The 27,910-nt window shown below is 44.0% G+C and overlaps 1 protein-coding gene and 1 non-coding gene across 2 annotated transcripts in view; both read left to right on the plus strand.

Annotated features, from left to right (window-relative positions):
* The window catches only part of LOC124555078 (kinesin-like protein KIF12), a 653,823-nt gene that overhangs the window by 540,921 nt on the left and 84,992 nt on the right, over window positions 1–27,910 (plus strand). Inside the window, exons 11-13 of the mRNA XM_047128907.1 lie at window positions 6,770–6,888; window positions 14,413–14,517; window positions 24,474–24,617. Of these exons, the coding sequence (XP_046984863.1) occupies window positions 6,770–6,888; window positions 14,413–14,517; window positions 24,474–24,617 (368 nt within the window). The remainder of the gene's footprint in view (window positions 1–6,769; window positions 6,889–14,412; window positions 14,518–24,473; window positions 24,618–27,910) is intronic.
* On the plus strand, window positions 6,180–6,252 carry Trnaa-cgc. Its single transcript has one exon. It is a non-coding gene; the product is annotated as a tRNA-Ala (tRNA).

Below are 27,910 nucleotides of genomic sequence, written 5' to 3' on the forward strand. Positions count from 1 at the left end.
ACGATATATATAAATGACCTAGTAGGTAGTGTCGGAAGTTACATGCGGCTTTTCGCGGATGATGCTGTAGTATACAGAGAAGTTGCAGCATTAGAAAATTGCAGCGAAATGCAGGAAGATCTGCAGCGGGTAGGCACTTGGTGCAGGGAGTGGCAAGGCAACTGACCCTTAACGTAGACAAATGTAATGTATGCGAATACATAGAAAGAAGGATCCTTTATTATATGATTATATAATAGCGGAACAAACACTGGTAGCAGTTACTTCTGTAAAATATCTGGGAGTGTGCGTGCGGAACGATTTGAAGTGGAATGATCATATAAAATTAATTATTGGTAAGGCGGGTGCCAGGTTGAGATTCATTGGGGAGTCCTTAGAAAATGCAGTCCATCAACAAAGGAGGTGGCTTACAAAACACTCGTTCGACCTATACTTGAGTATCGCTCATCAGTGTGGGATCCGTACCAGGTCGGGTTGACAGAGGAGACAGAGAAGATCCAAAGAAGAGTGGCGCGTTTCGTCACAGGGTTATTTGGTAAGCGTGATAGCGTTACGGAGATGTTTAGCAAACTCAAATGGCAGACCCTGCAAGAGAGGCGCTTTGCATCGCGGTGTAGCTTGCTGTCCAGGTTTCGAGAGGGTGCGTTTCTGGATGAGGTATCGAATATATTGCTTCCCCCTATTTATACCTCCCGCAGAGATCACGAATGTAAAATTAGAGAGATTCGAGCGCGCACGGAGGCTTTCCGGCAGTCGTTCTTCCCGCGAACCATACGTGACTGGAACAGGAAAGGGAGGTAATGACAGTGGCAGGAAAAGTGCCCTCCGCCACACACCGTTGGATGGCTTGCGGAGTATAAATGTAGATGTAGAACAAGTGTCTTGCCCTGGAGTGGTGACATTGTCTAACCCACTTGGGCTATTACTGCTGTGCGATGCAGACTTGCGTTGAGTATGGCTAGCCATCTCTCACTGCTTTGGCGGATGTGTTATTCTAACGCACATGTCACAACATTGTATCTACCGGCCTGTGTTTGCCACTCAAATACTTCGTGGTGGCATCCTTACAACTTCTTATTAATCTAAATTTAAAAAATTGAGTAGCGACACTGCAATTCGGTAACGAACATTCCACGAGACAAAGTAGAGTTCTATTACTGCCTGAAGCGCATCGTTCTTCATATATTTTCTTCGCTACTCGCCCTGAATCTGTCTTTTCGTATTACTCCAATTTCTCATTCTTATCGGAAGAAGTCGTTGGTGTCAGTGGAGTAAGGAATACATTTTGTCGGTCACCATGTTTTCTTTCCGACATGCAATTCGTGTCCAGCTAGGTCAGAATAGCCAGTATTCAAAAGCCTCCAATTTCTTACTCTTACATACGGTCAATGGATGGCACGAGTGACTTGTTTACTTCGACTAACCCAAGTTTTTTACACAAAATTCAGTTCAATTATAAAATTAAATTATGAACTGAGGTAGGTGGGCCGGCCGAGATGGCCGAGCGGTTCTAGGCGCTACAGTCTGGAACCGCGTAACCGCTACGGTCGCAGGTTCGAATCCTGCCTCGGGCATGGATATGTGTGATGTCCTTAGGTTAGTTAGATTTAAGTAGTTCTAAGTTCTAGCGGACTGATGATCTCAGAAGTTAAGTCCCTTAGTGCTCAGAGCCATGTGAACCATTTTTTGAGGTGAGAGGAAGGTTAGTTCAGTTTCACAACCATCAACCATTCTTTGTACTATTCATAGAGATCGCATCAACTCATAATGGAGCTGAAAATAACTAAACTGCTATGTTTCCTACCTCTTTTCTGAAAAGAAGTCTCACAAAATATAATTTGCAGGCGTTGGACAAAAATATGGAAATATCACGAGTAACGCATGCTTGACCAGACACTATGTGATCAAAAGTATCCGGACACCTAGCTCAATATTACTTACAAGTTCCAGGCGCCCTCCATCGGTAATGCTGGAATTCAGTGTGGTGTTGACCCACCATTAGCCTTGAAGACAGCTTCCACTCTCGCAGGCATACGTTCAATAACATGCTGGAAGGTTTCTTGGGGAAATATGTAATCGCCATCCCCGAACTGCTCTTCAACAGTGGGGGGCAAGAAGGTGCTTAAAACATCAAGGGTAGGCCTGTGCTGTGATAGTGCTCCGCAAAACAACAAGGGGTGCAAGCTCCCTCCATGAGAAACACCACCACAGCATAACACCACCGCCTTCGAATTTTACTGTTGCACTACACACTCTGGCAGATGACGTTCACCGGGCATTCGCCATACCCACGCCCTGCCATCGGATCGCCACGTGTGTGCCGTGATTCGTTACTCCACACAACATTTTTCCGCTGTTCAGTCGTCCAATGTTTACGATCGTTACACCAAGCGAGGCGTCGTTTTGCATTTACCGGCGTGATATGTGGCTTATGAGCAGCCGCTCGACCATGAAATCCAAGTTTTCTCACCTCCCGCCTAACTGTAATAGCGCTTGCAATTGATCCTGATGCAGTTTAGAATTACTTTGTGAAGGTGTGGATATATGTCTGCCTATTACACTTTACGACCCTCTTCAACTGTCGGCGGTCGCTGTCAGTCAACAGAAGAGGTCGGCCTGTACGCTTTTGTGCTGTACGTGACCCTCCACGTTTCCACGTCACTGTCACGTCGGAAACAGAAGACCTAGGGATGTTTAGGAGTGTGGAAATCTCGCGTACAGACGTATGCCACAAGGGACACCCAATCACCTGACAACGTTCGAAATCCGTGAGTTCTGCGGAGCGCCCCATTCTGCTCTCTCACGGTGTCTAATGGCTACTGACGTCGCTGATATGGAGTACCTTGCAGTAGATGGGAGCATAATGTACCTAATATGAAGATCGTAAGTTTTTGGGGGTGTCCGGATACTTTTGATCACATAGTGCCCTACTGTATTTCACCACAAACACCACCTATGCAATGTGCTCAATAAGTTTCAAGTGTGAATCGAGGTCAGAGCAGTGTTTCATGTAGTTCTGAGTGCGTTATGTCGGAGGTAAGTGAATTCGAAGATGCGTAAATTGTTGGTGCTCGTTTGACGTTTCAAGAGGCGCCATATCGAAGATTTATACCACATACAGGGAAAGCGGAGAAACATCATTGGCTAAGTTACAATGTGGACGAAAGTGTATGTGTGTTGAGTGATCGTGACGGATGGTTGTTGGCAGGATCGTGGCGAAAGATAAGCGGATGGTAGATGAAAACGGAACTGCAGAACTGAATGTAGCGCTCGCGAACCCTGTCAGCACCAAAACAGCACGGAGGGAAATCCGTAAGCAAAGCACTGCAAGGCGAGCGGGAATTCCAAAACCAGTCATCAATGATGCAAATGTCATTAACACGAAACTGTGGCGGTGAAACCATGAAACCTGGACTTTGGAGCAATTGAAGACAGTCATTTGGTGGGATGAGTCTTGTTTCACACTGTTTCCAATTTCCGGCCGAGTTTACGTCCCAGGAGTAGAAAATGGCGGGGTTCGGTGATGATTTTTGCACCATTGTCCGGTTATTGATGGGCCCTACGGTTGCTCTGCTAGGTCGCATTACCGCCAGGGTTTGTGTGACCACTTCTGCTCATTAGGCCCGTCCGACGATAGCATGTTTGCTCCCCAGCGGTGAGGCTGCGTTCGAAGGCGACAGAGGCTCTGCTCACACAACTGGCATCGTCCGTGACTGGTTTTATGACCACCAAGATGAACTGTCATATCTCCTCTCGCCACCACAGTCACCGAATCGCAATGTTATTGAGCCTTTGTGGTCTGCTTTGCTAAGAAGGGTGCGTGCTCGCTGTCCGCCTGCATCATCGTTACCATGGTAACGTATTGTGGTGTTTCCAAATTTTTATTTCCTCCTGCAGTTCAACAATGCACAAACAGTGCAGTCTCCAGACCATCCGAGCTAGTGAAAGATGTGAGTACAATAATCGGTGGTGTGATCTCATCAGTCACACTTAAACTCAGTTAGTTGGATGCAGCCACTTAGGCGAAGTGATTTTCATAGCTCTGTTTACTTCATAGGTTCCTTTGTCATTCGTGTCCTCAATGCCTCTCCTCACAAATCAAATACCTATCACCATTCCATAACTGCAGTACCAGGTCAGATACGCATAGCATCTTGGTTCTGTTCTTCCGTAGCACTAAATCTTTCTCCATCTCCTTCTGCATTTCGTCCGCCGCGATAACTCAGTGGTCAGTGAGGCGGTCTGTAACCCCAAGGGGCCCGGTTGCGATTCCCGACTGGGTCGGAGATTTTCTCCGCTCAGGGACTGGCTGCCCTCATTATCATTTCATCATCATCATCATCAGTGAAAGGCAACGGGAAACCACCACTGGAATCACTCCCCTAGACGCTCATGCGGTGGACCTCTCTGACGAGGCTTCCCCCATGACAAGACCTGCCGTAAGGCAGAACAGAAAGTTTTTTTTTTTTTCTCTCCATTTCGGCCACAGAATGTGGAACAAATTGACCTGTAAGTTTCGTCTTAGGCAAAACCACTCTCGATTCAGGATGAAATTAAGGCTTTAATTGTTATCATTGGCATTGCTTCCCGCGCGGTATATCACAGCTGTTTTATTTCTGCCCAACAAAAAATGGTTCAAATGGCTCTGAGCACTATGGGACTTAACTTCTGAGGGCATCAGTCCCCTAGACTTAGAGCTACTTAAACCTAACTAATATAAGGTCATCACACACATCCATGGCCGAGGCAGGATTCGAACCTGCGACCGTAGCAGCAGCGCGGTTCCGGACTGAAGCGCCTAGAACCGCTCGGCCACAAGGCCGGAGCCCAAAATAGGAGAGGGTCGACCACGGTGTACTACAGCAGCAGTTGACCACTATATTGTGCAACAGGCAAGAAGGGACCCACGTCAAACAGCTGGTGCAATTGCAATTTACCGGAGCTGCAAGGCACGCAATGCCACGATCCACATTAGGACGGTGACTACATGGAGACGGTCCCTCTGCTGGACAACCAGTACGTTGTGTTCTGCTGACACCCGCCAGTGGAGGAACAGATCGCGATTTTGGCAAGAGCTTATGGGCTGAATCAACGAGGAGTGCGGTGATGTGGTCCTCTCGAATGAGAGCAGATTAAGTCTGATTACTGATTCTGGGCGTACTCTCATATAGCAGTAGGTGGTAACACGTAATGTACCCACGAACGTTGTCAAACATGATCGTTTTGGGGATCCAGGTGTATGGTATGAGGAGGCATAATGTTGCCTCTCTACACGGCACGCTCACCAGTCGACGCTATTGTGACACTGTACTCCTACACCGTGTGCGTCTTTTCAGGAGGGCATTCGGCCCTGACTTCAATCTTACGCATGACAATGCGCGACCGCATCTAATAGCACAGATGGAGAAGCTCGTGGAAGGAGGTGAATCGACTGGCCTGGCCGTTCTCCCCTCTTGAGTTCCATGGAGCACACGTCGGATGCGTTGGGGAGACGTATTGCAACAGTTGTCAAAAGCGCTGATGGAGGAATGGAAAGCCCTACCACAGGAACTCGTTACCAACCTCGTGGCCAGTAAGGGAGTTATTGCAGAGCATTCTCTGCTTCTGTGGTAATCACACACCCTATTAAGAATCATATCCCACCTTTTATTATGTCCACGGGACCAACATATATCTCGTTGACTTCAGTGTAATTATTGTCTTTCATGATCGAAGAAGACGAAATGAATTAAAATTTGCGGTGTGGCCGGCATTAGAACCCGGGTGTTCTTGATTTTTTTTTTTTTTTATTTTTTTTAAATCTGATTTTGTCCGCATTTGTTCGTTGTATCTGCTCGGGGCGGACGTCGTCAGACATCCGATTAAGTTCGTTGATGATCGATTAACTCAGTTTTTGTTATTACGGACGGTACGTAACCCTCTGGCCGAACACGCTGAGCTACCGTGCCGGCTGCTTGTTAGGCAGAAATGCTAACCATTACACTACACAGCACAATGGTCAACATTGCTGCACGAACTACCCAAGCTGAGTGCTCTCCCCAACACGAATTTCAATTCATTTTCCCTTATATATCGGAGAGCCCTGGCAGTAAACACAATATATAAGGGAAAATGAATTGAAGTTTGTGTTGGGGAGGGCACTCACCTTAGGTATTTCATGTAGAAGGGTTAACTACGGTGCTGTGGTAGTGCAATGGTTAGTATTTTTGCTTCGCAAGCAAGAAGACCCGGGTTCGAGTCCCGGCCACAGCACAAATTTTAATTCGTTTCATCTGCTTCGATCATTATCGTAAATAATAAAAAGAGACTTAAATGTCTCAAGGAAACATTTAATTTTAAGATCTATTGTCTTTCAATAAAAGTGTCATTTCCGTTCGTCTGACTGGGTATTCCTGTAGGTTACCTTATATGCTATACTGTAGCACTTCTTTCTACGTATGGTCCAAGTTTCATCGAGCTACCTTATTTGGCACTGACATGTGTTGCGGAAGCTACTTTCGTTCTTAAGTTTCGCACACTAGTGTATATTGCTCACGCACTCTACAAATTGTAATGTTGTCTCCCAAAAATTGTTTGGTTGGGTGTAAGAGAGGGCATGAGGTACTAATACTTGCCAGGCGAACGAAATGCGTAAGTAAGTAATTACAACATTCACTAAAGCAACACTAAGCATAGCATGCTCACAGAGAGGATGAGAAGGCGGGCATTTCTGTTCGTGACGCTCGTGTTCCCCTATGCAGAGTGTGTGAAGCTGTGTACCTGTCCCCAGGGTACTGCATCGCCTCGCTGAGCGACAGCAGGAAGAAAGCGGGCCACATCCCGTACCGAGACAGCAAGCTCACCAAGCTGCTCGCGGACAGCCTCGCCGGCAGCGGAGTCACGCTCATGGTAAGGCTCTCCTCAATTAAAAAAAACCAGCTGTAACCACTTGCCGACTATGTAAACAATTTCTCTACCGAATCTCGTAAATCTAAAATTGTTTTGAAAGGATAGCCTTATCGTTATGTACTACAAAATTTCAGTATCAATCGATACACTGCAAGGGGACTATAGAGGACTAGCATCGCCTGTGGTCGAAATTACACCAAGTGCATCAGTGGACCTGATCTGTGATGAATTATACCATGTATCTTAAAGTATCTGAAATTTTAGGCGCAGAACAGATCCGTGTTTTCTTGAAATAATTCTTTGTTTTCTCTTTAATTGTTAGATCATTTGAAGGGAGTCTTTGATACACTGCATTGAAAAATAAATTTTGTGTTAATAGAGCGAAATTAAATTACCCTTGTAACAACACAATGTAAATGCCGTTGTATCGCGTAAAGTCACCTCAGACGCGAAATGTTTTGCATTATAAAATCTGAAATACAAATTCATCAAACCGCAATTACAGTTCTTAAAATTATACATTTAAATGTATCTTTCAGGACAACAATAGAATTATCGTTACCGACATGGGCATCATCCCTATTACTTTTTCTGCCAAAAAATTGTCTCCCTAGCCCTTTGTCTTTCAGTCCGACCCGTTAACGTTCTTCTTCGAGGCATAGCCCAAAACAAATACAGTTTCCTTATAATACGAGACGCTGTACCTGCTCGAAATGAAGATACTGAGAATCCTCCCTCACAGCCAGCCCATCCCGATCATTTGTAGGTACGGTGTTAAAGACGTGGATATGTGAATAGAGTCCACTCTCTCTGAGAATACACTTCATTCAGATGTTTTAGATTACATGTACGACAACCACACACACAAGGCAATACATACAGCTATTGCACAGTAAAGTACATACTAATTTTTGTCCCTCTTAATATATGACAGCAGTTCCATGCAATTTAATGCGTTAAGAAAGAAGCATACAGGCAACGAGGAAGAGGATTCTTGGGTAGATGACTAGTTTGCAAACGTCTTAAATTACAGTTATAATTTAACCTTGCAACTTCGTTGATTTTTCTGATTTTTTATGATAATTCAGTGTGTAACAAACATTTTGCGTTTATTCTCATTGGGTTTTGCAGCTAATATTCATAGGTAGAACACACACTCGGATCATCAAGTCAGTCCATTCGGAAACTCTTTGTAATTGAGTCCCATAACAACTTTTTATGCCATATTTACATGGATTAAAAATTCATAACTTACGAAGTATTTAGTCTTCAGCAGAAAGTCTAGCTTATGTTGTAGAACTTCATAAGCAGAGTATCCTTTGAAAACTATGATTCGTACATTAGACAAAAAGTTACAAGGAAAGCCATTTTGTAAATATACGAACTGAGAAACCTTCGAAGGTTGAAAATTGCCTTACTCTACCTTGGGATGACTTCTGTGAACTAAAACTGCCTGGCCCGATGAGTAGTATACTCGTTTCTCTTCTTCTTTCCCAGCTTTATTTGTAGTTTCAGCCGGTTTCCTACTTTCCTTGTCGCCTTGGTTGACCATACTGCCCCTTTTTTGGCCGAGTTTATTGTCCGCACGTCTTTATTCTTCAAACGTAGTATTACATATTGGCCCGCAGCTATTTTAAGTCTCTCAATAACTTTTAATTTTCAGTCTATTCCATTACTAAATCTCGGCGTTAAAAATCACTAGCTGATTATGCTTCTTCCAAAAAAGCCAGTCTTTATACTTATGTTTCAAACTTTGGAATGGAATGAATTATTATCGTTTAGAGTAAATCCACTAACAAATCCATTTATTTTCTTAAAAATTAAATGTATAATACAAATTACATTTCCACCTTTTGCTGTAGGATCTCCAGGAATGAAACAGATTTTCGCTTTTTTAATTGATTAACTTCGTGTTTTGTTTCAAGTATTAGCACTACATACTATGAAAGCATGCCTTTTTCGTTTTATAAGATGCTTTGAGGATTATCATTTCTAAATAAATACCAATGTGACAGGTGATGTTGTAATGTTAATGTGAATCCATTCCCAATGTGACGATGAACTACGACATCTTCCTTGTATGTATAAAGAAATATAATTTGATAATTACGATGTGTAATACCTAATATCACACACGTTCTTGAAAATGACAAGTAGTCGAAATTAACACATCGATTTAAATAAAGATCGTTTACACACGGCCTACTGTGGATCATATTTTCTTTTATTATTTAGAGGCTGTGGATCCAAACAGAAACAAAATTTTAACTTCCTTGTTAATTTCTTAGCGCTCTTTTTATCTGCCTTGTATCTATTCCAATCCACCTCACTCCCAGAGCTTAATCATATGTGATATAGTTTCTTCCTTTCCTCAGCCATCTCAAACTACTCCGTGGTCATCAATTAAGTTCTTACTCTTCTCTCTCTTTTCTTTCCTAAAGCCTCCCCCGCTGCTTCCTTAATCGACTATTTCACTGACACTCCACTCCTGTATTCAGTCTTAGATTTAATCTTCGCCAGCACAAAGTTTCACGCTTACTTTTTGCAGTAATGTTTCGGATATTTTGGACCCTTTATGATTGTACTCCAAGATCTTTTCCCTTCTCCTCCTCTTTTATCTTGATATTCAACGGAAAAGCAATTTTTGAAGCAACTTTATAAAAACGAAGCCACAGTCTATTCCACTTTCTAACCTTACATCTTGTACGTAGTTCACCCTCTGTCTGCGCACTATAACTTTGTCCGTAATTGATTTTAGTTTACGTGATGGATTATCCCAGGTGTATTTATGAATTTTTTAATGCTGGAATTGGACATTCGTAACACTGTACTTCTGAACCTTACAGAAGTTAATCAATTTCCTGCCGTTACCACTCTCTACATCCTCTCCCCATGGACATATACTCTCACCATTTATAATCTTTTTCCAATTCATCCTTTTAAGTTTCGCGTTATTAACAATTCACGTCCATCTGGACATTCGTCAACCACTTTGTGTAGGTAATCGAAGAAGTCTCGCTTCTTCTCCTCAGGGGCATCTTCGTTAGGGCCACACACCCTAGTTAATTTCAGTTTTTTATTGTTATGCTGATTATTCTTTCACTCACCTCCATCGAATTAATCATTCCTGGCTACCATTTTCTTTCCACAGGAACTGCAGCCTCTAAATTTGCTCTTTCACTACATTCCACTTCACTTCAACAGAGAATACAGTCTACACTCACTCCTTGTCCACATCCTTCTTCGTTTCTGTCAGTACCAGGGTACCTACTTTCAGCACTTCCATTTCTTTAATTATGTTCTCTCGCGAAATAAATAGACCAGGAAGTAGTTAATATTGACGAGAAGTAACTTCTGCCATGCACATTACAGTGGTTGACAGAGTACGTAGTGTTCAAAAATGGTTCAAATGGCTCTGAGCACTATGGGACTTAACATCTGAGGTCATCAATCCCGTAGAACTTAGAACTACTTTAACCTAACTAACCTAAGGACATCACACACATCGGTGCCCGAGGCAGGATTCGAACCTGCGACCGTAACGGTCTCGCAGTTCCAGACTGACGCGCATAGAACCGCTTGGCCACAACGGCCGGCAGTACGTAGTGTGTCTCGGTGGCTCAGAGGTAAAATGTCAAATTACAAGCCATAGGTCACTGATACAGTTCCAAGTCACTCGTGTGACTTTATTCTCTCTCCCACCACTTCCTTCATCTCTGTCAGTGTTTGTCAATGCGAAAATTGGCGAGTTGCACCATGACTCGGAGCCCACGTTAGACTGTAGCTCCCCTACAACTGGCTGGTTCATAGCCCCGAATGAAGTCACCAGCTTACCACCTCCAATATGACCATGCCTAGTAAGGCACTGTGGTGATCAAAACAACATTCGGGTCGATGAGAGCTTTACTTTGTAGATTTAAAACAGGAAATGGAATACATTAATGTAGTATGTAAAATACCTTCTAGAGTAACTATACTCTGAGGTGACAAAAGTCGTGGAACAGTGATACACATATAGAAATGGCGGTAGTATCGCGTAGTCAAGGTATAAAAGGGCAAGGCATTGGTGGAGCTATCATTTGCTCTCAGGTGCTTCATAGCTTCCCGTCGTGATTATGTCCGCACCAAGGGAATTAACAGACTTGGCAACGCCGAATGGTAGTTGGAGCTAAACGCATGGGGCATTCCGGTTATATAATCGTTAGGAAATTCAATATTCCGAGATCCACAGTGTCAAGAGCGTGCCGAGAATACCACATTTCACGCATTACCTCTCACTACGGACTGCGCAGTGGCTGACGGTCTTTATTTTAACGACCGAAAGCAGCGGCGTTTACGTACAGTTGTCGGTGCGAACAGACAAACAACACTGCACAAAATAACCGCAGAAATCAATGTGGGACACAGGACGAACGCAACCGTTAGCACAATGAGACGAAATTTGACGTTCATGGACTATGGCAACAGATGACCGATGCGAGTGCCTTCGTTAATGGCACGACATCGCCTCTCCTGGTTCAAATGGCTCTGAGCACTATGGGACTTAACATCTGAGGTCATCAGTCCTCTAGACTTAAAATTACTTAAACCTAACTAACCTAAGGACATCACTCACATCCATGCCCGAGGCAGGATTCGAACCTGCGAGCGTAGAAGCAGGGCGGTTCCGGACTGAAGCGCCTAGAACCGCTTGGCCACAGTGGCCGGCCTAATTGAATTCTGTAATAATTTACAGCTAGTAGTAGCGAATACTCTGTTCAATAAACATAAGAGGAGAAGGTTTCACTTGGAAAAGGCCGGGTGATGCTCTAAGATTTCAGTTAGATTACATCATGTTCAGACAGAGAACCCAAAGTCAGATAATGGATTGTAAGGCCAGGAGCAGATATGGACTCAGATCACAATGTAGTGGTGATGAAGAGTAGGCTGAAGTTCAAGATATTAATCAGGAATAATCAATACGTAAAGTAGTGGGATATGGAAGTACTAAGGAATGACGAGATATGCTCGAAGTTCTCTAAAGCTGTAGATAGAGAAATAAGGAATAGCTCAATAAGCAGTATATTTGAAGAGGAGTGGACATCTCTAAAAAGGGCACTCACAGAAGTTGGAAAGAAAAACATACGTACATCGAAGGTAACTGCGATGAAACCATGGGTAACAGAAGAAATACTTTTTTGTAAATAAAACTGCCTTTTCCTGCTGTTAGCATTCTTCAGCCAATCGATGAAACAAGGAAGTATAAAAATGTTCAGGGAAATTCAGGAATAAAGAAATACAAGTCACTGAGGAATGAAATAAATAGGAAGTACAGGGAAGCTAAGGCGAAATTGTGGCATAAAAAATTAGAAGAAATCGAAAAAGAAATGAATGTCGGAAGGACTGCCTCAGCATATAGCGAGATCAAAATAATTTTAGGTGAAATTAAAAGCAAAGGTGATAATATTAAGAATGAAACGGGAATACCACTGTTAAATGCAGAGGAGAGAGCTAACAGGTGGAAAGAGTGCTTCCAGGGCCTCTATGAGGGGGAAGATTTGTCTGCGAGGTGCTTCAGTGTGGTTTGCAGAATATCCATGTAGATGAAGATGTGGTAGAAGAAGAAACAGGAGTCGATTTAGAAGAGATAGGGGATCCAATATTAGAATCAGAATTTAAGAGCGCTTTGGAGGACTTAAGTTCAAATAAGGCAGAAGAAATAGATAACATTCCATCAGAATTTCTAAAATCATTGGGGAAAGTTGCAACAAAACGACTGTTGTCATTGGTGTGTAGAATGTTTGAGTCTGGTGATATATCATCTGATTTTCGGAAAACGATCATTCACACAATTCCTAAGACTGCAACAGCTGACGAGTGCGAGAATTATGTAATCAGCTTAACAGTTGATGCATCCAAGTTACTGACAAGAATAATACACAGAAGCATGGGAAAGAAAACTGAGGATGTGTTAGATGACGACCAGTTTGGCTTTAGAAAAGGTAAAGGCAATTCTGACGTTGCGGTTGGTAAAGGAAGCAAGACTAAAGAAAAATAAAGACACATTCATAGGATTTGTAATATACAATATGTGCACGAGCCAAGATGGAATAATAAGTGGACGACCAAGCACGAAGTGCTTGGATTAAAAAGGATGTAAGACAAAGATGTAGTCTTTCGCCCCTACTGTTCAACCTGAATATTGAGGAACAATGATGAAAATAAAAGAAAGTTTCAGGAGTGGAATAAAGATTCTAGGTAAAAGGATGTCAATGATACGATTCGATGATGACATTGCTATCCTGAGTGATCCATCTGCCGAATGGAATGAACAGTCGAATGAGTACACAAAATGGACTGATAGTAAATCGAAGAAAGACGAAACTAATGAGAAGTAGGAGAAATGGGAACAGCGAGAAACATCAGAATTAGTAGTCACGAAGTAAATGAAGTTAAGGAATTCTGATACCTTGACAACTAAATAACCAATGACGGAAGGAGCAAGGAGGACGTAAAAAGCAGACTCGCACTGGCAAAAAGGGCATTCCTCGCCAAGAAAAGTCCATTCGTATCCAACGCAGGCCTTAATTTGAGGAAGAAACTTCTGAGAATGTGCGTTTGGAGCACATCATTGTATGGCATTGAAGCACGGACTGTGGGAAAACCAGAGCAGAAGAGAGTCTAAGCATTTTTAACATTTGTCTCTGGTGAATGTTGAAAATAAGAATTGGAAGGAGGAGGTTCTGCAATGAATCGGAGAGGAAAGGAATAAGAGGAAAAGACTGAGAAGGAGAAGAGACAGGATTGTAGGACATCTGTTAAGACGTCCTAGAGGCAGCTGTGGAGGGCCAAACTCTAGAGGAAGACAGAGATTGGAATACATCCAGCAAATAATTGAGGACATAGGTCAATGTGCTATCTGAGATGAAGAAGTTGGCACAGGAGAGGAATTCGTGGCGGACCGCATCAAACCAGTCAGATGACTGATGACCCAAAAAAAATTCTTCAGATTAGCTGTATGTAAAAATTAGTGAATTAATTAATTGCGTGAAAATTAGCTCTCCACTGGATATTTTTAATAAGGTGGTATGACATCGCACATACTGCACTTGCAATTTTCTTCAGCGACTGTAACATTGCGAAGGATTTTGGACCTCTGAATTCGTCGACTAACTGTTTAACTGGTCGTTGCTATTGGAACAGTTGAGGAGAGTTCTAGACAGGCAAAGCACACACCGTAGGCCCTTGAATGCTCACACCAGGTAGAGAGAAATCACTTACTGGTAAATTTCGGCACTAGTGAATACCTTCATTCCTATGTCTTTATACACGTAATCAGAACAATCAGAGATAGACGCTGATTCTTCCGAGACTCAATAACGGTACAAACTGTTCGTGCAACTCGCGGTGCTAGTCGTTAGTCGAAAATGGGCAAGAGAGTACACGACATTGCAATTGGAGATACTTGTTGACTATAATGCAACACACTCGAGACTACTTCTCCGACAATTGATCAAATCTCTTCACTGTCCCTGTCTGTTTCAGATCGCATGCATCTCGCCGGCGCGGTCCAACGTGACGGAGACACTCAACACGCTGCGCTACGCCGCCAGGGCCAAGAAGATCCGCACGCAGCCCATCGTCGTCATGGTGCGTGGTTGATAAGTCCGCTCACCGCTCTCTGTTCTCGAAGTGCCTGAGCTGTCTATACCAGGTCGCGTTTTGAGCTTTCAGCCTTCAACGTTTGAGTGAAAAACTGACACGTTTGTTGACACAAATGCAATTTAAAAAATTGTCTAGTGGCTGTATTTTTTCAAGTCCCCTATTATCACAGATAAAATAAACTTTTTGTCTCTATACATCCTCGAAACTACAGGTGAAAGTAAAAATTTTCATAAAGTACGTCTTGTTGTTCACCATGCGCTCCATTTCAAAAGTGTTTATCAACCTGGTATTCGGACATACAACCCAGAAGTGCCATCTGATACATGCAATGAACAATGTATACATACTAATGTATGTACACTACTGGCCATTAAAATTGCTACACCAAGAAGATGACGTGCTACAGATGCGAAATTTTACCGACAGAAAGAAGATGCTGTGATATGCAAATGATTAGCTTTCCAGAGCATTCACACAAGGTTGGCGCCGGTGGCGACACCTACAACGTGCTGACATGAGGAAAGTTTCCACCCGATTTCTCATACACAAACAGCAGTTCATCGGCGTATCCTGGTGAAACGTTGTTGTGATACCTCTTGTAAGAAAGAGAAATGCGTACCATCACGTTTCCGACTTTGATAAAAGTCAGATTGTAGCCTATCGCGATTGCGGTTTATCGTATAGCGACGTTGCTGCTCGCGTTGGTCGAGATCCAATGACTGTTAGCAGAATATGGAATCGGTGGGTTCAGGAGGGTAATACGGAACGCCGTGCTGGATCCCAACGGCCTGGTATCACTAGTAGTGGAGATGACAGGCATCTTATCCGCATGGCTGTAACGGATCGTGCAGCCACGTCTCGATCCCTGAGTCAACAGATGGGGACGTTTGCGAGACAGCAACCATCTGCACGAACAGTTCGACGACGTTTGCAACAGCATGGACTATCAGCTCGGAGACCATGGCTGCGGTTACCCTTGACGCTGCATCACAGACAGGAGCGCCTGCAATGGTGTACTCAACGACGAACCTGGGTGCACGAATGGCAAAACGTCATTTTTTCGGATGAATCCAGGTTCTGTTCACAGCATCGTGATGGTCGCATCCGTGTTTAGCGACATCGCGGTGAACGCGCATTGGAAGCGTGTATTCGTCATCGCCATACTGGCGTATCACCCGGCGTGATGGTATGGGGTGCCATTGGTTACACGTCTCGGTCACCTCTTGTTCGCATTGACGGCACTTTGAACAGTGGCCGTTACATTTCAGATGTGTTACAACCGGTGACTCTACCCTTCATTCGATCCCTGCGGATCCCTACATTTCAGCAGGATAATGCACGACCGCATGTTGCAAGTCCTGTACGGGCCTTTCTGGATACAGAAAATGTTCGACTGCTGCCCTGGCCAGCACATTTTCCAGATCTCTCACCAACTGAAAACGTCTGGTCAATGGTGGCCGAGCAACTGGCTCGTCACAATACGCCAGTTACTGCTCTTGATGAACTGTGGTATCGTGTTGAATCTGCATGGGCAGCTGTACCTGTACACGCCATCCAAGCTCTGTTCGACTCAATGCCCAGGCGTATCAAGGTCGTTATTACGGTCAGAGGTGGTTGTTTCTGGGTACTGATTTCTCAGGATCTATGCAGCCAAATTGCGTGAAAATGTAATCACATGTCAGTTCTAGTATAATATATTTGTCCAATGAATACCCGTTTATCATCTGCATTTCTAATTGGTGCAGCAACTTTAATGGCCAGTAGTGTATGTACAGAAGAACGTATTTCATACACGAGAGTACAAAAAAAGAAGTGCTAATGCACAGCGCACGTCTATATAAAACGACGTGCCAATTAGGTGTAAATTCCTTATGATGATTATAAATGACATTAGTCTAGAAAAATGGAAGAACCCCATTGAACAATAAAAATTTAATTACAACCCAGTATATACCCATGCATCAATGACCACGGTGTGCTCCCTTACCTAGTGGTATAAAGAAATGGTGTTACCTCTGCTGTACACAGATCGTCGCTTTTACACGTCAAGATTTTTGGAAATTCGATATTGTTATTCTTGCCGTTAATTTAGCCTTTTGTTACAATTCTGATGCTATAACTAGATCAGTGTTGTAGAAATGTAGAACTTATGACAAGGTCAAGGACACAACAACAATCATGGGCACCTACACTTCATGTGTGAGTCTTCTGCTATGTTTTTATTTATCCTGTTTTGTGTGTCGCCACAGATTTTTTAATCTCCTTGCAAACGCCAACACAACATGAGACGGACGATGGGGAGAGGGGGGGGGCGGGAGGGGACTATGCGAACTATTGCTGCTACGTGCCACCACCTGCCACTTGGAATGACATATGTGATATCCCTTTCAAAGACACATGGATATCGGTAGGCTCTGACTGTACGCACCGAATATCACGAAATTGTTATCTAATATTTAGCAGTGTCCGTTTTTTTAGCTGTACTACGCAGTGATGCAATGTCCTTCAGGCATGCACGCATGGCAACCGCGAATACGATTAGGCTTCAGCTGCACAACTTATTGGTGACATATCAAAATTTGTGCCAGAGCTGGACTCGAACCCGGATTTCCCGCTTTACGCGCGTGGTCACCTTAGCATCATCGGCTATCGGAGGATGCGTGCATGTTTGAAGGACACTACATAGTACAACGAAAAACACACGCTGCAAAATATTATTACATGTCTAGTCAGGACGCGAAAATTACAAATAAGTCTCTCCCTGTGCGGAAAGCGCAGAATCTGTGCGAGTGTAGGACATGAACACACGGTGATATATGGGGGTTTGGCACGGTCCGGCAGGTGTTCTCGGATAGTTAAATTGTTAAGGCGACCGCTCCCGTAAAGTGGAAAATCTGGGTTTTCATGTGTCACCAATACGTTGTGCCGCTGAAGTCTGATCGCATTCGCAATTGCGTATACATTTCTTCTGTAAATTTATCTCTTGTTCGCTCCTGATGTCACTGTGCTGCCTCATCTCCAACCCTGCGAACCAGTACCTGTAAAGTCTCATTTCAAATTGGACAGGGAGAGAGAAGTGGGGGAGAATGTAGCCACCAGATTGTTATTCACAGATTGGCCGGCCATGGAAAGGACGCAGTAATTGAGAAGGAAGTAGGACAGAGGTTGCAGCCTACTTCCCACTTTATTCAGTTCGTACATTGAGCAAGCAGTAAAGGAAACTTGGAAGATAATTGTAAAATTTAATCTCAGGAAGAAGAAATTAAAAAGTAAGATATGCCGTTGATGTCGTAATTCTGGCGGAAAGAGCAAATGACTTGGAAGATTGTTAAACAATATGGATATGATCTTTGAATTAGGTTATGAGGTAAACGTATAAATTTATGAAAGTGTAATAGAACATAGGCCAACTAGATCACGTGCTACTGAGGAAATTATATTACGAAATGACACACTAAAAGTAGTAGACGAGTTTTGTTATTTGAGAGGCAAAAATTTGATGATGGTCGACGTAGAGATGACATAATATGTAGACTGGCAATAGTCGAGATAAACGTTCGTAAAGAACATAAATTCTTATCGGCTAATATAAATTTAAGTATTAGGAGTATTTCTGAAATTATCTGTCTGAAGTGTAGCCTTATAATGAGATGAAACTTGGACGATAAATACTGTATACTATACGCAAGAAGCTTTTGAAACGTGCTAACGATCATATAGGTGGACCTGATAACTAATGGAGAGGCACTGAATCTAATCAGGGAGAAAAGAAATTTATGACACAATTTAACAAAAAGAAGGCATCGGTTGATAGAACACATGCTGAGACATCAAAGAATAGTTAGTTCGGAAGTGGAAGGAGATGTGGGGGATAAAATTATAGAGGAAGACCACCAAATGAATGCACGTGACTGTAGTTATTCGGAAAAGAAGAAATTAGCGTGGAGAGCTGCATCGAAGCAGTCTTCGGACTGGAGACAACAACACACCGTAACAACCACACAGCTAGATTACTGTGGCACTTTTAAGTGGGAGTTTCGGATTATGATTACGTAAGGTACAAGTACAGGGTGGGCCAGAAGTCACGATCTTAATCTTTTTGTCTCGAAACAAGAAGGAGCATGAGAGACGAACAGGAACATGGAACGACTCCAAAGTTCTAGCAGATATTGTATTTAACAGAAAAAGAGTGGAATAACACAGAAGCGAATGTTCTTGCACACTTCTTGCATACTTCAAACTCTCTCTGTGCGCTGCCAATCATTCTCGGCACACAGTTGCATTCGCTGCCATGTGCTTCTACTTGTCTGACGCAGCATGCCGGGAGTGATTATTCTCAGGATTTTCTTTCGCCAAGATACAAAGTTTTCGAGATCAGGAACTGTAATACACAGCACATTCATCTGTCATCATAACCTTACCGTTAATCTGCTATAGTTGGAAAAGATGCAAGTAATTGTTCGTACGTATAACGCAGCGTCTTCATAACATGATCACTTAATTCATTGATGCTGCCGGGTCGAAATGAACGGTAGCCTTCTTTTCTTCATACAAAGATTTACGGAGGTCCTGGAAATGTTCATCTCAACCGATCGCTTCCTTTTCAATTTTTCGGATGAACGAAGCAATGATGCATTTATGCGTTCGTGACTTCATTATCGTTGTCATATTTCTTGAGTCTTCCACCGCAGTCTTCTGTCGCAGATCCAGTTGAAAAGGTTTTTCTTTCCAGTTTTCGAAGACTAGCCTCCTTTTGGGTTTCTTCCCGAAGCGATTAAAAAAGTTTTCCCTAATTTCATCATATGTCTCACCCGATCGTTCCTTTACGTGCAGCCATACGCTAAGAAAAAAATGTTCTTCAGTTGTAAATCTACTCGTATCCGCCACTGTATGACGACTGTTCGGGAAGTAAGCCCCCTCGTGCGCGAAATGGAAAACACGGTGAAAATCCGATGAAGTTTTGCACAGATGTTTTGGCCAATGGCTCTAGTATGCCCGTCAATGCCCTTAATTGCCCCCCTCCCCCCCTGATGTTCATCTCTTCTCACATTAACCGCTGGCTATGAAAACAGCTTTTTGGGCACAGACAACGAGCTGTAGATCAGCGCAGAGAACTGGCGGAAAGCACAGGCGGCTGCCTTCTACGATTAGGATATTGGAAAGTTGGTACAACACTACCCCAAATATCCAAGTGCAGTCGCCGACTACGTAAAGAAGTAGCAGGAAGGTGTAGATAACTGTTGCAAATAAAATATTTTTGTTTTTCACAGTGGTTTCCGTTTCGTGACCCATCGCATCTCACTTTCCGAGTAGTACTCATAGCATACATATTTATAACAGTATCATCTTGGTGACGAAACAGAACACGATCACAGGCCGTAGTATTCGCCAGAACCACCTGAAACTACACACATCAGAAAAAGTTTTGCATCACCCCGGTTCCAACAACTCTTGAAGACCGACGTTGACTGTGGATATTGTATCACAGACACAGTCCCTTTGACTGTTCAGAGATGTCACTACAACCGCCTAAAGATGTAAACAACCATGCATGAGCATCACCTATTAGACGGAGGGAGTCTGACAGCTGAACAGTTCCAGTCATTCCACCAGTAACGAGGTACACGGCTAGTGTTGTCCGTAGTTCAACCACGCCTAGATGGGCAATACCGCGATTCGATCGCCTCCGCATTGTTACTTTGGGCCAGGAAGGGCTCTCAACAAGGGAAGTGTCCAGGCATCTCGGAATGAACCAAAGCGATCGAGGAGATTGAGAAAGACATGAACTGTCGATGACATGCCTCCCTCAGGACGCCCAAGGGCTACTACTGCAGTGGATGACCGCTACCTACGGATTATGGCTCGGAGGAACTCTTGGAGCAACGCCACCATGTTGAATAATGCTTTTCGTGCGGCCATACGACGTCGTGTCACGATTCAAACTGTGCGCAATAGGTTGCATGATGCGCAACTTCACTCCCGACGTCCATGGCGAGGTCCAGCTTTGCAACCACGACACCATGCTGCGCGGTACAGATGGGCCCAACAACATGCCGAATCGGCCGCTCAGGATTGGCATCACGTTCTCTTCACCGATGAGTGTCGCATATGCCTTCATCAGACAATCGTCGGAGACATGTTTGGAGACAACCCGGTCAGGCTGAACGCCTTAGACACACTGACCAGCGAGTGCGGCAAGGTGGAGGTTCCCTGCTGTTTTGGGATGACATTATGTGGGGCCGACGTACACCGCTGGTGGTCATAGAAGCAGCCGTAATGGCTGAACGATACGTGAATGCCATCCTCCGACCGATAGTGCAACCATATCGGCAGCATATTGGCGAGGCATTCGTCTTCATGGACGACAATTTGCGCTCCCATCGTGCACATCTTGTGAATGACTTCCTTCAGGATAACGACATCGCTCGACTATAGGGGCCAGCATTTTCTCCAGACATGAAGTCTATCGAACATGCCTGGGATAGTTTGAAAAGGGCTCTTCATGGACGTAGTGACCCACCAACCACTCTGTGAGATCTAAGACGAATCGCCGTTGAGGAGTGGGACAATCTGGAGCAACAGTGCCTTCATGAACGAATACAGGCAAGCATCAATGAAAGAGGACGTGCTACTGGTGTGTACAGCAATCTGGACCACCACCTCCGAAGGTCTCGCTGTATGGTGGTACAAAATTAATGTGTGGCTTTCATGAGCAACAAAAAGGACGGAAGTGACGTTTATGTTGATCTCTATTCCAATTTTCTGTACAGGTTCCGAAACTCTCGGAACCGACGTGATGCAAATCTTTTTTTGATGTGCGTATATGTTAGTTGTATATTTCCCGATCGTGGCTTCTGGCCCACCCTACAGAAGTGGACCAATTGGAAAAGTTGGTGACACACTTGAAGGTGAATTCAAAATGACGTGTCACTCGCTGCGACCATCAAACTCGATAGCATTATCTACAGCTCAGTTGGATTGTTCCATTGCGATATTTGCTAAGAACTGGTTTACTTGATGCTCAGTTTATGTCGACCTCCCATGTTACGCCATTTTATTGTAGCAAATCATAGACCAAGACGACGTACTTCTGACAGCTCTTCAATTCACTGACGACCAGAAACACGATTTCTTTTCTTCGTCGCAGCCAAATGATGATACGAAAACCATCCCATACCCCATTTTACCTTAAGAACGGTGAAACTGAATCTGACACTTTAACCGCGGTAGCTAATTGCTCAAAATAACGTGTGGACCCATATCCGTCTACAATTGCCTCTCCGCCATCTCTCGCTGCAATCATTTATCAACCAACACCAGCGAGCTGTTCCTCAGCGGTAGCAGCATGCTTCAAACCAGAGGTCTCCAAACCTTTTTCTCATAGACACTGTTTTGTGTAGACTGCCTGTCGTTCATACGTTGAATTTTTGCAAAGTTATGAACTTCAGATGTGTTTTTGACAGATGATACGGTGCTACAGGGTTAACTGTAGAAGTGTAGAGTGAAAAACGTCAAATAACATGTAAAGTTTCGTTCATTTATTACTGTGAACGATATAAAATGCAAATCTAGTAAAATTAATATATAAATGCTTTTAATGGCAGGGAAAAACCTAATACTTCATTAGCATATTTTTAACTTTTGGCTTCAGTGCACTTGGTTTAACCGCCAATCTCCTCAGTCAGGGATTTGCAGTATGTTACTTATATACGAGGGCAGTTCAATAAGTAATGCAACACTTTTTTTTTCTCGGCCAATTTTGGTTGAAAAAACCGGAAATTTCTTGTGGAATATTTTCAAACATTCCCGCTTCGTCTCGTATAGTTTCATTGACTTCCGACAGGTGGCAGCGCTGTACGGAGCTGTTAAAATGGCGTCTGTAACGGATGTGCGTTGCAAACAACGGGCAGTGATCGAGTTTCTTTTGGCGGAAAACCAGGGCATCTCAGATATTCATAGGCGCTTGCAGAATGTCTACGGTGATCTGGCAGTGGACAAAAGCACGGTGAGTCGTTGGGCAAAGCGTGTGTCATCATCGCCGCAAGGTCAAGCAAGACTGTCTGATCTCCCGCGTGCGGGCCGGCCGTGCACAGCTGTGACTCCTGCAATGGCGGAGCGTGCGAACACACTCGTTCGAGATGATCGACGGATCACCATCAAACAACTCAGTGCTCAACTTGACATCTCTGTTGGTAGTGCTGTCACAATTGTTCACCAGTTGGGATATTCAAAGGTTTGTTCCCGCTGGGTCCCTCGTTGTCTAACCGAACACCATAAAGAGCAAAGGAGAACCATCTGTGCGGAATTACTTGCTCGTCATGTGGCTGAGGGTGACAATTTCTTGTCAAAGATTGTTACAGGCGATGAAACATGGGTTCATCACTTCGAACCTGAAACAAAACGGCAATCAATGGAGTGGCGCCACACCCACTCCCCTACCAAGAAAAAGTTTAAAGCCATACCCTCAGCCGGTAAAGTCATGGTTACAGTCTTCTGGGACGCTGAAGGGGTTATTCTGTTCGATGTCCTTCCCCATGGTCAAACGATCAACTCTGAAGTGCATTGTGCTACTCTTCAGAAATTGAAGAAACGACTTCAGCGTGTTCGTAGGCACAAAAATCTGAACGAACTTCTCCTTCTTCACGACAACGCAAGACCTCACACAAGTCTTCGCACCCGAGAGGAGCTCACAAAACTTCAGTGGACTGTTCTTCCTCATGCACCCTACAGCCCCGATCTCGCACCGTCGGATTTCCATATGTTTGGCCCAATGAAGGACGCAATCCGTGGGAGGCACTACGCGGATGATGAAGAAGTTATTGATGCAGTACGACGTTGGCTCCGACATGGACCAGTGGAATGGTACCGTGCAGGCATACAGGCCCTCCTTTCCAGGTGGCGTAAGGCCGTAGCATTGAATGGAGATTACGTTGAAAAATAGTGTTGTGTAGCTAAAAGATTGGGGAATAAACTGGTGTATTTCAGTGCTGAATAAAACAACCCCTTTTTCAGACAAAAAATGTGTTGCATTACTTATTGAACTGCCCTCGTATAATAAGATTGATAACCGCGCTGAAACCCCTTTCCACGTAGTAAAAGATAGAAAAGATACCACTAACGTGGTTAAAGAAACTGCTAATCAACATGACATTCACTCACTTTAGCTTGTATGGTACCTAAGTATAGTCTGCTCACAAAAAGATGAACGAGGGCACGCTAGTTCTGCATCGGGAAAAGTCCGTAGAAGCCGACAGACTTCAGCCCGCTCATTTTTTGTGTCCTACCACTGCTAACCTCTGAGATATAATTCACAACCTTGCGTATATAACCATTGCGAAGTAGTTTTGTGCCGTATATGCTATGTAGCAAATTAATACATCGCTTGATGCGCCAGACACTCTTTCCACTCCATCCAAGCTGCAAATATTTTAATTTTTATTCATTCGATGACTAGATTCGGGCCAAGACACAGTTTCAGATCAACATAACAAAGCCGAAAATGGCATTTCCGAAGATGTTGAAAAGAGTGCACTGTACATTTACAGTGCTGGAAGTTCATCATTAATGATGCCAGTGAATGTTGAGAGCAGAAGAGTTACTCCACCATCTCTCTTAGTGGACGAGGCAAACAGTGGGGTATACAGAAGCAAGCTTCAACTCTATGATAGGAACTGAGAGTTTTGCTCGATCTGCTTAAATGAGGTCCTCTCCCATGGACCCAGATTTTCACTAATTCACCTACAACTTATTTATTCATTTTATTTTTGTCCTCTGACGTGAACCCTTGTAGATTTGAATCTATCCCTGAGGTTTGATATAGACCACTTTGGGAATCACTGCTTTAAACGTAATGAGGTCCAGTAACTGTAATTTTAATTGCCAGCAGTTTAATAAATGACGGAGAGAGATACAGAGAGAGTGTGTGTGACGTCACGTTGCAGGACCCTCGCGAGGCGCTGATCCTGAGCCTGAAGCGGGAGGTGGCGTCGCTGCAGGAGGAGAACGAGCACCTGCAGCACGCGCTGCACCTGCACGCCGCCGCCGCCGCCGCCTCCGCCGCCGGCTCCACGGCAGCCGCCGCCAGCGTCGCCGCCACGCTCGCAGGTCAGCAGCTCCAGCCGATACTCTCACACCACCTCATTAGTTCAGCCTCACTAATTCAGCCTCATAGGGACAAGCCTGATACCGCTGATAGCCAGAAAGCGGCAGCAGTTATAAGTGAATGGGGGAGTGCATATGCGTTCGCAAACCCAGCAACGGCTGCCGTCAGATTGCGACGGATGCAGCCGCTTTACAGGTGCAACTATTCACTGAACGAATGAAAAAGTTTCCTCATATATGGGACACATCTCGCAAGGAGTATCACGACAGGATTAAGAAGAGAGCCGCGTGATTCCGAATGTGTGTAAAGTTTTGTGAAGGAGACGCCGTTTCTGACGTTCATTCAGTTCCAGCGTGATTGTATACTCAGCGATCGCACCTGAAGATGGTGGCCAAATAGATGGCCGCAATAGTGAAGTGAAGACGATCATATCCATCAGCATATTCGTAAAGGGTATAAATATCTTCGCTGTGAAACAGCTTCTAACGCAGATTCGACGCATTTGGAGGTCTCTTCCACGTGAATCCGCGGAAAACTCGAGCATGCCTCTGGGATGCCAAGCAATTATCGACGCTGCTGGTGACTAAACGTAGTTTCTTGTCGAACGCATTTTTCTACTGAGGAAAACTCGAGCATGCCTCTGGGATGCCAAGCAGTTATCGACGCTGCTGGTGACTAAACGTAGTTTCTTGTCGAACGCATTTTTCTACTGATTAACCCGAGCACAATCTTACTTAATAGACTGTGTGCGTTAAACAGTTAACATCAAAGGCATATCATGAAACAAAGAATCCTTGTTAAGATTTTCTAACAGGACACTACTTGCTGCAACCCTGTTTGAATGGTGCACGTTACCTGCAACTCGCTCGAGATGTGCTGCCACAGTTGCTGTAAGCTGTACCTCTTGTTCGCTAGAAGGTGTAGTTTCAAGGCGACTGTCCACCATCCCCTCCCCACATCCGTGAGCACCTGCGGGATACGTACCGTCACTGTTGGATTGGAAGAGGAGGTCCTGTCCCTTGCCCAGTCCCATCGCCACATCTTACTCCTATGGATGCTTTTACTACAGTGTTAATTAACAAAATAGCTCTGAGCACTATGGGACTTAACATCTGAGGTAATCAGTCCCCTAGAACTTAGAACTACTTAAACCTAACTAACCTAAGGACATCACACACATCCATGCCCGAGGCAGGATTCGAACCTGCGATCGTAGCAGCAGCGCAGTTCCAGACTGTAGCGCCTAGAACCGCTCGGTCACAAAGGCCGGCGTTACTTAACAGCTTTGGTGTATGAAACCGCAGTAGAAACCGAAGAGGAACTGTCCCATTCTACAGCAAACAACATGCATAATTAAGTCAGTACAGATGAATTTAACTGATACATAGATCCTGGATGTCACTGCTCTGAACAGTTGCTATGTGCTCATGCTATCCATCCCTGGTGCATCTGTCACAGAGATGACATCGAATGATCACTGTGGTCTCCTGATTGATCCACTCTGCTGTTACTGCTTTCCTACTGACACACAGTACTTCCCCCCCCCCCCCCCTCCCAACCTCCTTCTTATACTGGCGGATCCGCCTCTCGTTTGATCACAAATAGTATTTCAAACAAATAACTGAGCCGTCTAACTTGTATGTAAATTTTCGTAGTTTTCCATTTTTGTTTGATGTTTCTTTTTCAAGCTGCTGTTAACTTTGGTATATTTTTACCGCCAGGTAACTTCATAGTGCCCATTGGGGCCATATTAGCTGAAATAAAGTGTTCATTTCCAAATAAAACAACAGCCCACACAGGAAGATGACATCCTTCAAGAAACACTGCTCTGAGCAGCCAGAGAATTTGGCTCCAGCGCAATTTTTCTGTTTAGCAAAAGTGACAAAAAGCAGATTTCAGGGTACTTGGCGGCTCAACACAAAAGTTTTGTCTCAAGTACAGATGGTGTTGAGGATCAGTGGAAAAAGTTCAAAACCATCGTACAATATGCATTAGATGAGTATGTGCCAAGCAACACCGTAAGAGATGGTACAACAACCGAGTTAGAAAACTGCTGCGGAAGCAAAGGGAACTTCACAGCAAACACAAATATAGCCAAACCCTTGCAGACAAACAAAAATTACACGAAGCGAAATGTAGTGTGAGGAGGGATATGCGAGAGGCGTTCAATGAATTTGAAAGTAAAGTTCTATGTACTGACTTGGCAGAAAATCCTAAGAAATTTTGGTCTTATGTCAAAGCGGTAGGTGGGTCAAAACAAAATGTTCAGACACTCTGTGACCAAAATGGTACTGAAACAGAGGATGACAGACTAAAGGCCGAAATACTAAATGTCTTTTTCCAAAGCTGTTTCACAGAGGAAGACTGCACTGTAGTTCCTTCTCTAGATTGTCGCACAGATGACAAAATGGTAGATATCGAAATAGACGACAGAGGGATAGACATACAATTAAAATCGCTCAAAAGAGGAAAGGCAGCTGGACCTGATGGGATACCAGATAGATTTTACACAGAGTGCGTGAAGGAATGATCATATAAAGTTGATCGTCGGTAAAGCAGATGCCAGACTGAGATTCATTGGAAGAATCCTAAGGAAATGCAATCCGAAAACAAAGGAAGTAGGTTACAGTACACTTGTTCGCCCACTGCTTGAATACTGCTCAGCAGTGTGAGATCGGTACCAGACAGGGTTGATAGAAGAGATAGAGAAGATCCAACGGAGAGCAGCACGCTTCGTTACAGGATCATTTAGTAATCGCGAAAGCGTTACGGAGATGATAGATAAACTCCAGTGGAAGACTCTGCAGGAGAGACGCTCAGTAACTCGGTACGGGCTTTTGTTGAAGTTTCGAGAACATATCTTCACTGAGGAGTCAAGCAGTATATTGCTCCCTCCTACGTATATCTCACGAAGAGACCATGAGGATACAGTCAAAGAGATTACAGCCCACACAGAGGCATACCGACAATCCTTCTTTCCACGAACAATACGAGACTGGAATAGAAAGGAGAACCGATAGAGGTACTCAAGGTACCCTCCACCACACACCGTCAGGTGGTTTGCGGAGTATGGATGTAGATGTAGAACAAAGGGTCACTCATTCAATGTACGCGACACTGTTGAAACGTCAGGCGATCAGTGTTACAAAAAGGATTTTCCATTGGCCACTTCCTGCTTCTAATAATAATTTTACTGTCCTTCAAAGAATGGCTTCTAGTCTGAGCTTTTAAAAGTTTATTTCCAGTAAGTGCTGGATAATATCTGTAGTCATGAAA

Source organism: Schistocerca americana, chromosome 1 (genome assembly GCF_021461395.2).
Source record: "Schistocerca americana isolate TAMUIC-IGC-003095 chromosome 1, iqSchAmer2.1, whole genome shotgun sequence".
Lineage (NCBI taxonomy): Eukaryota > Metazoa > Arthropoda > Insecta > Orthoptera > Acrididae > Schistocerca > Schistocerca americana.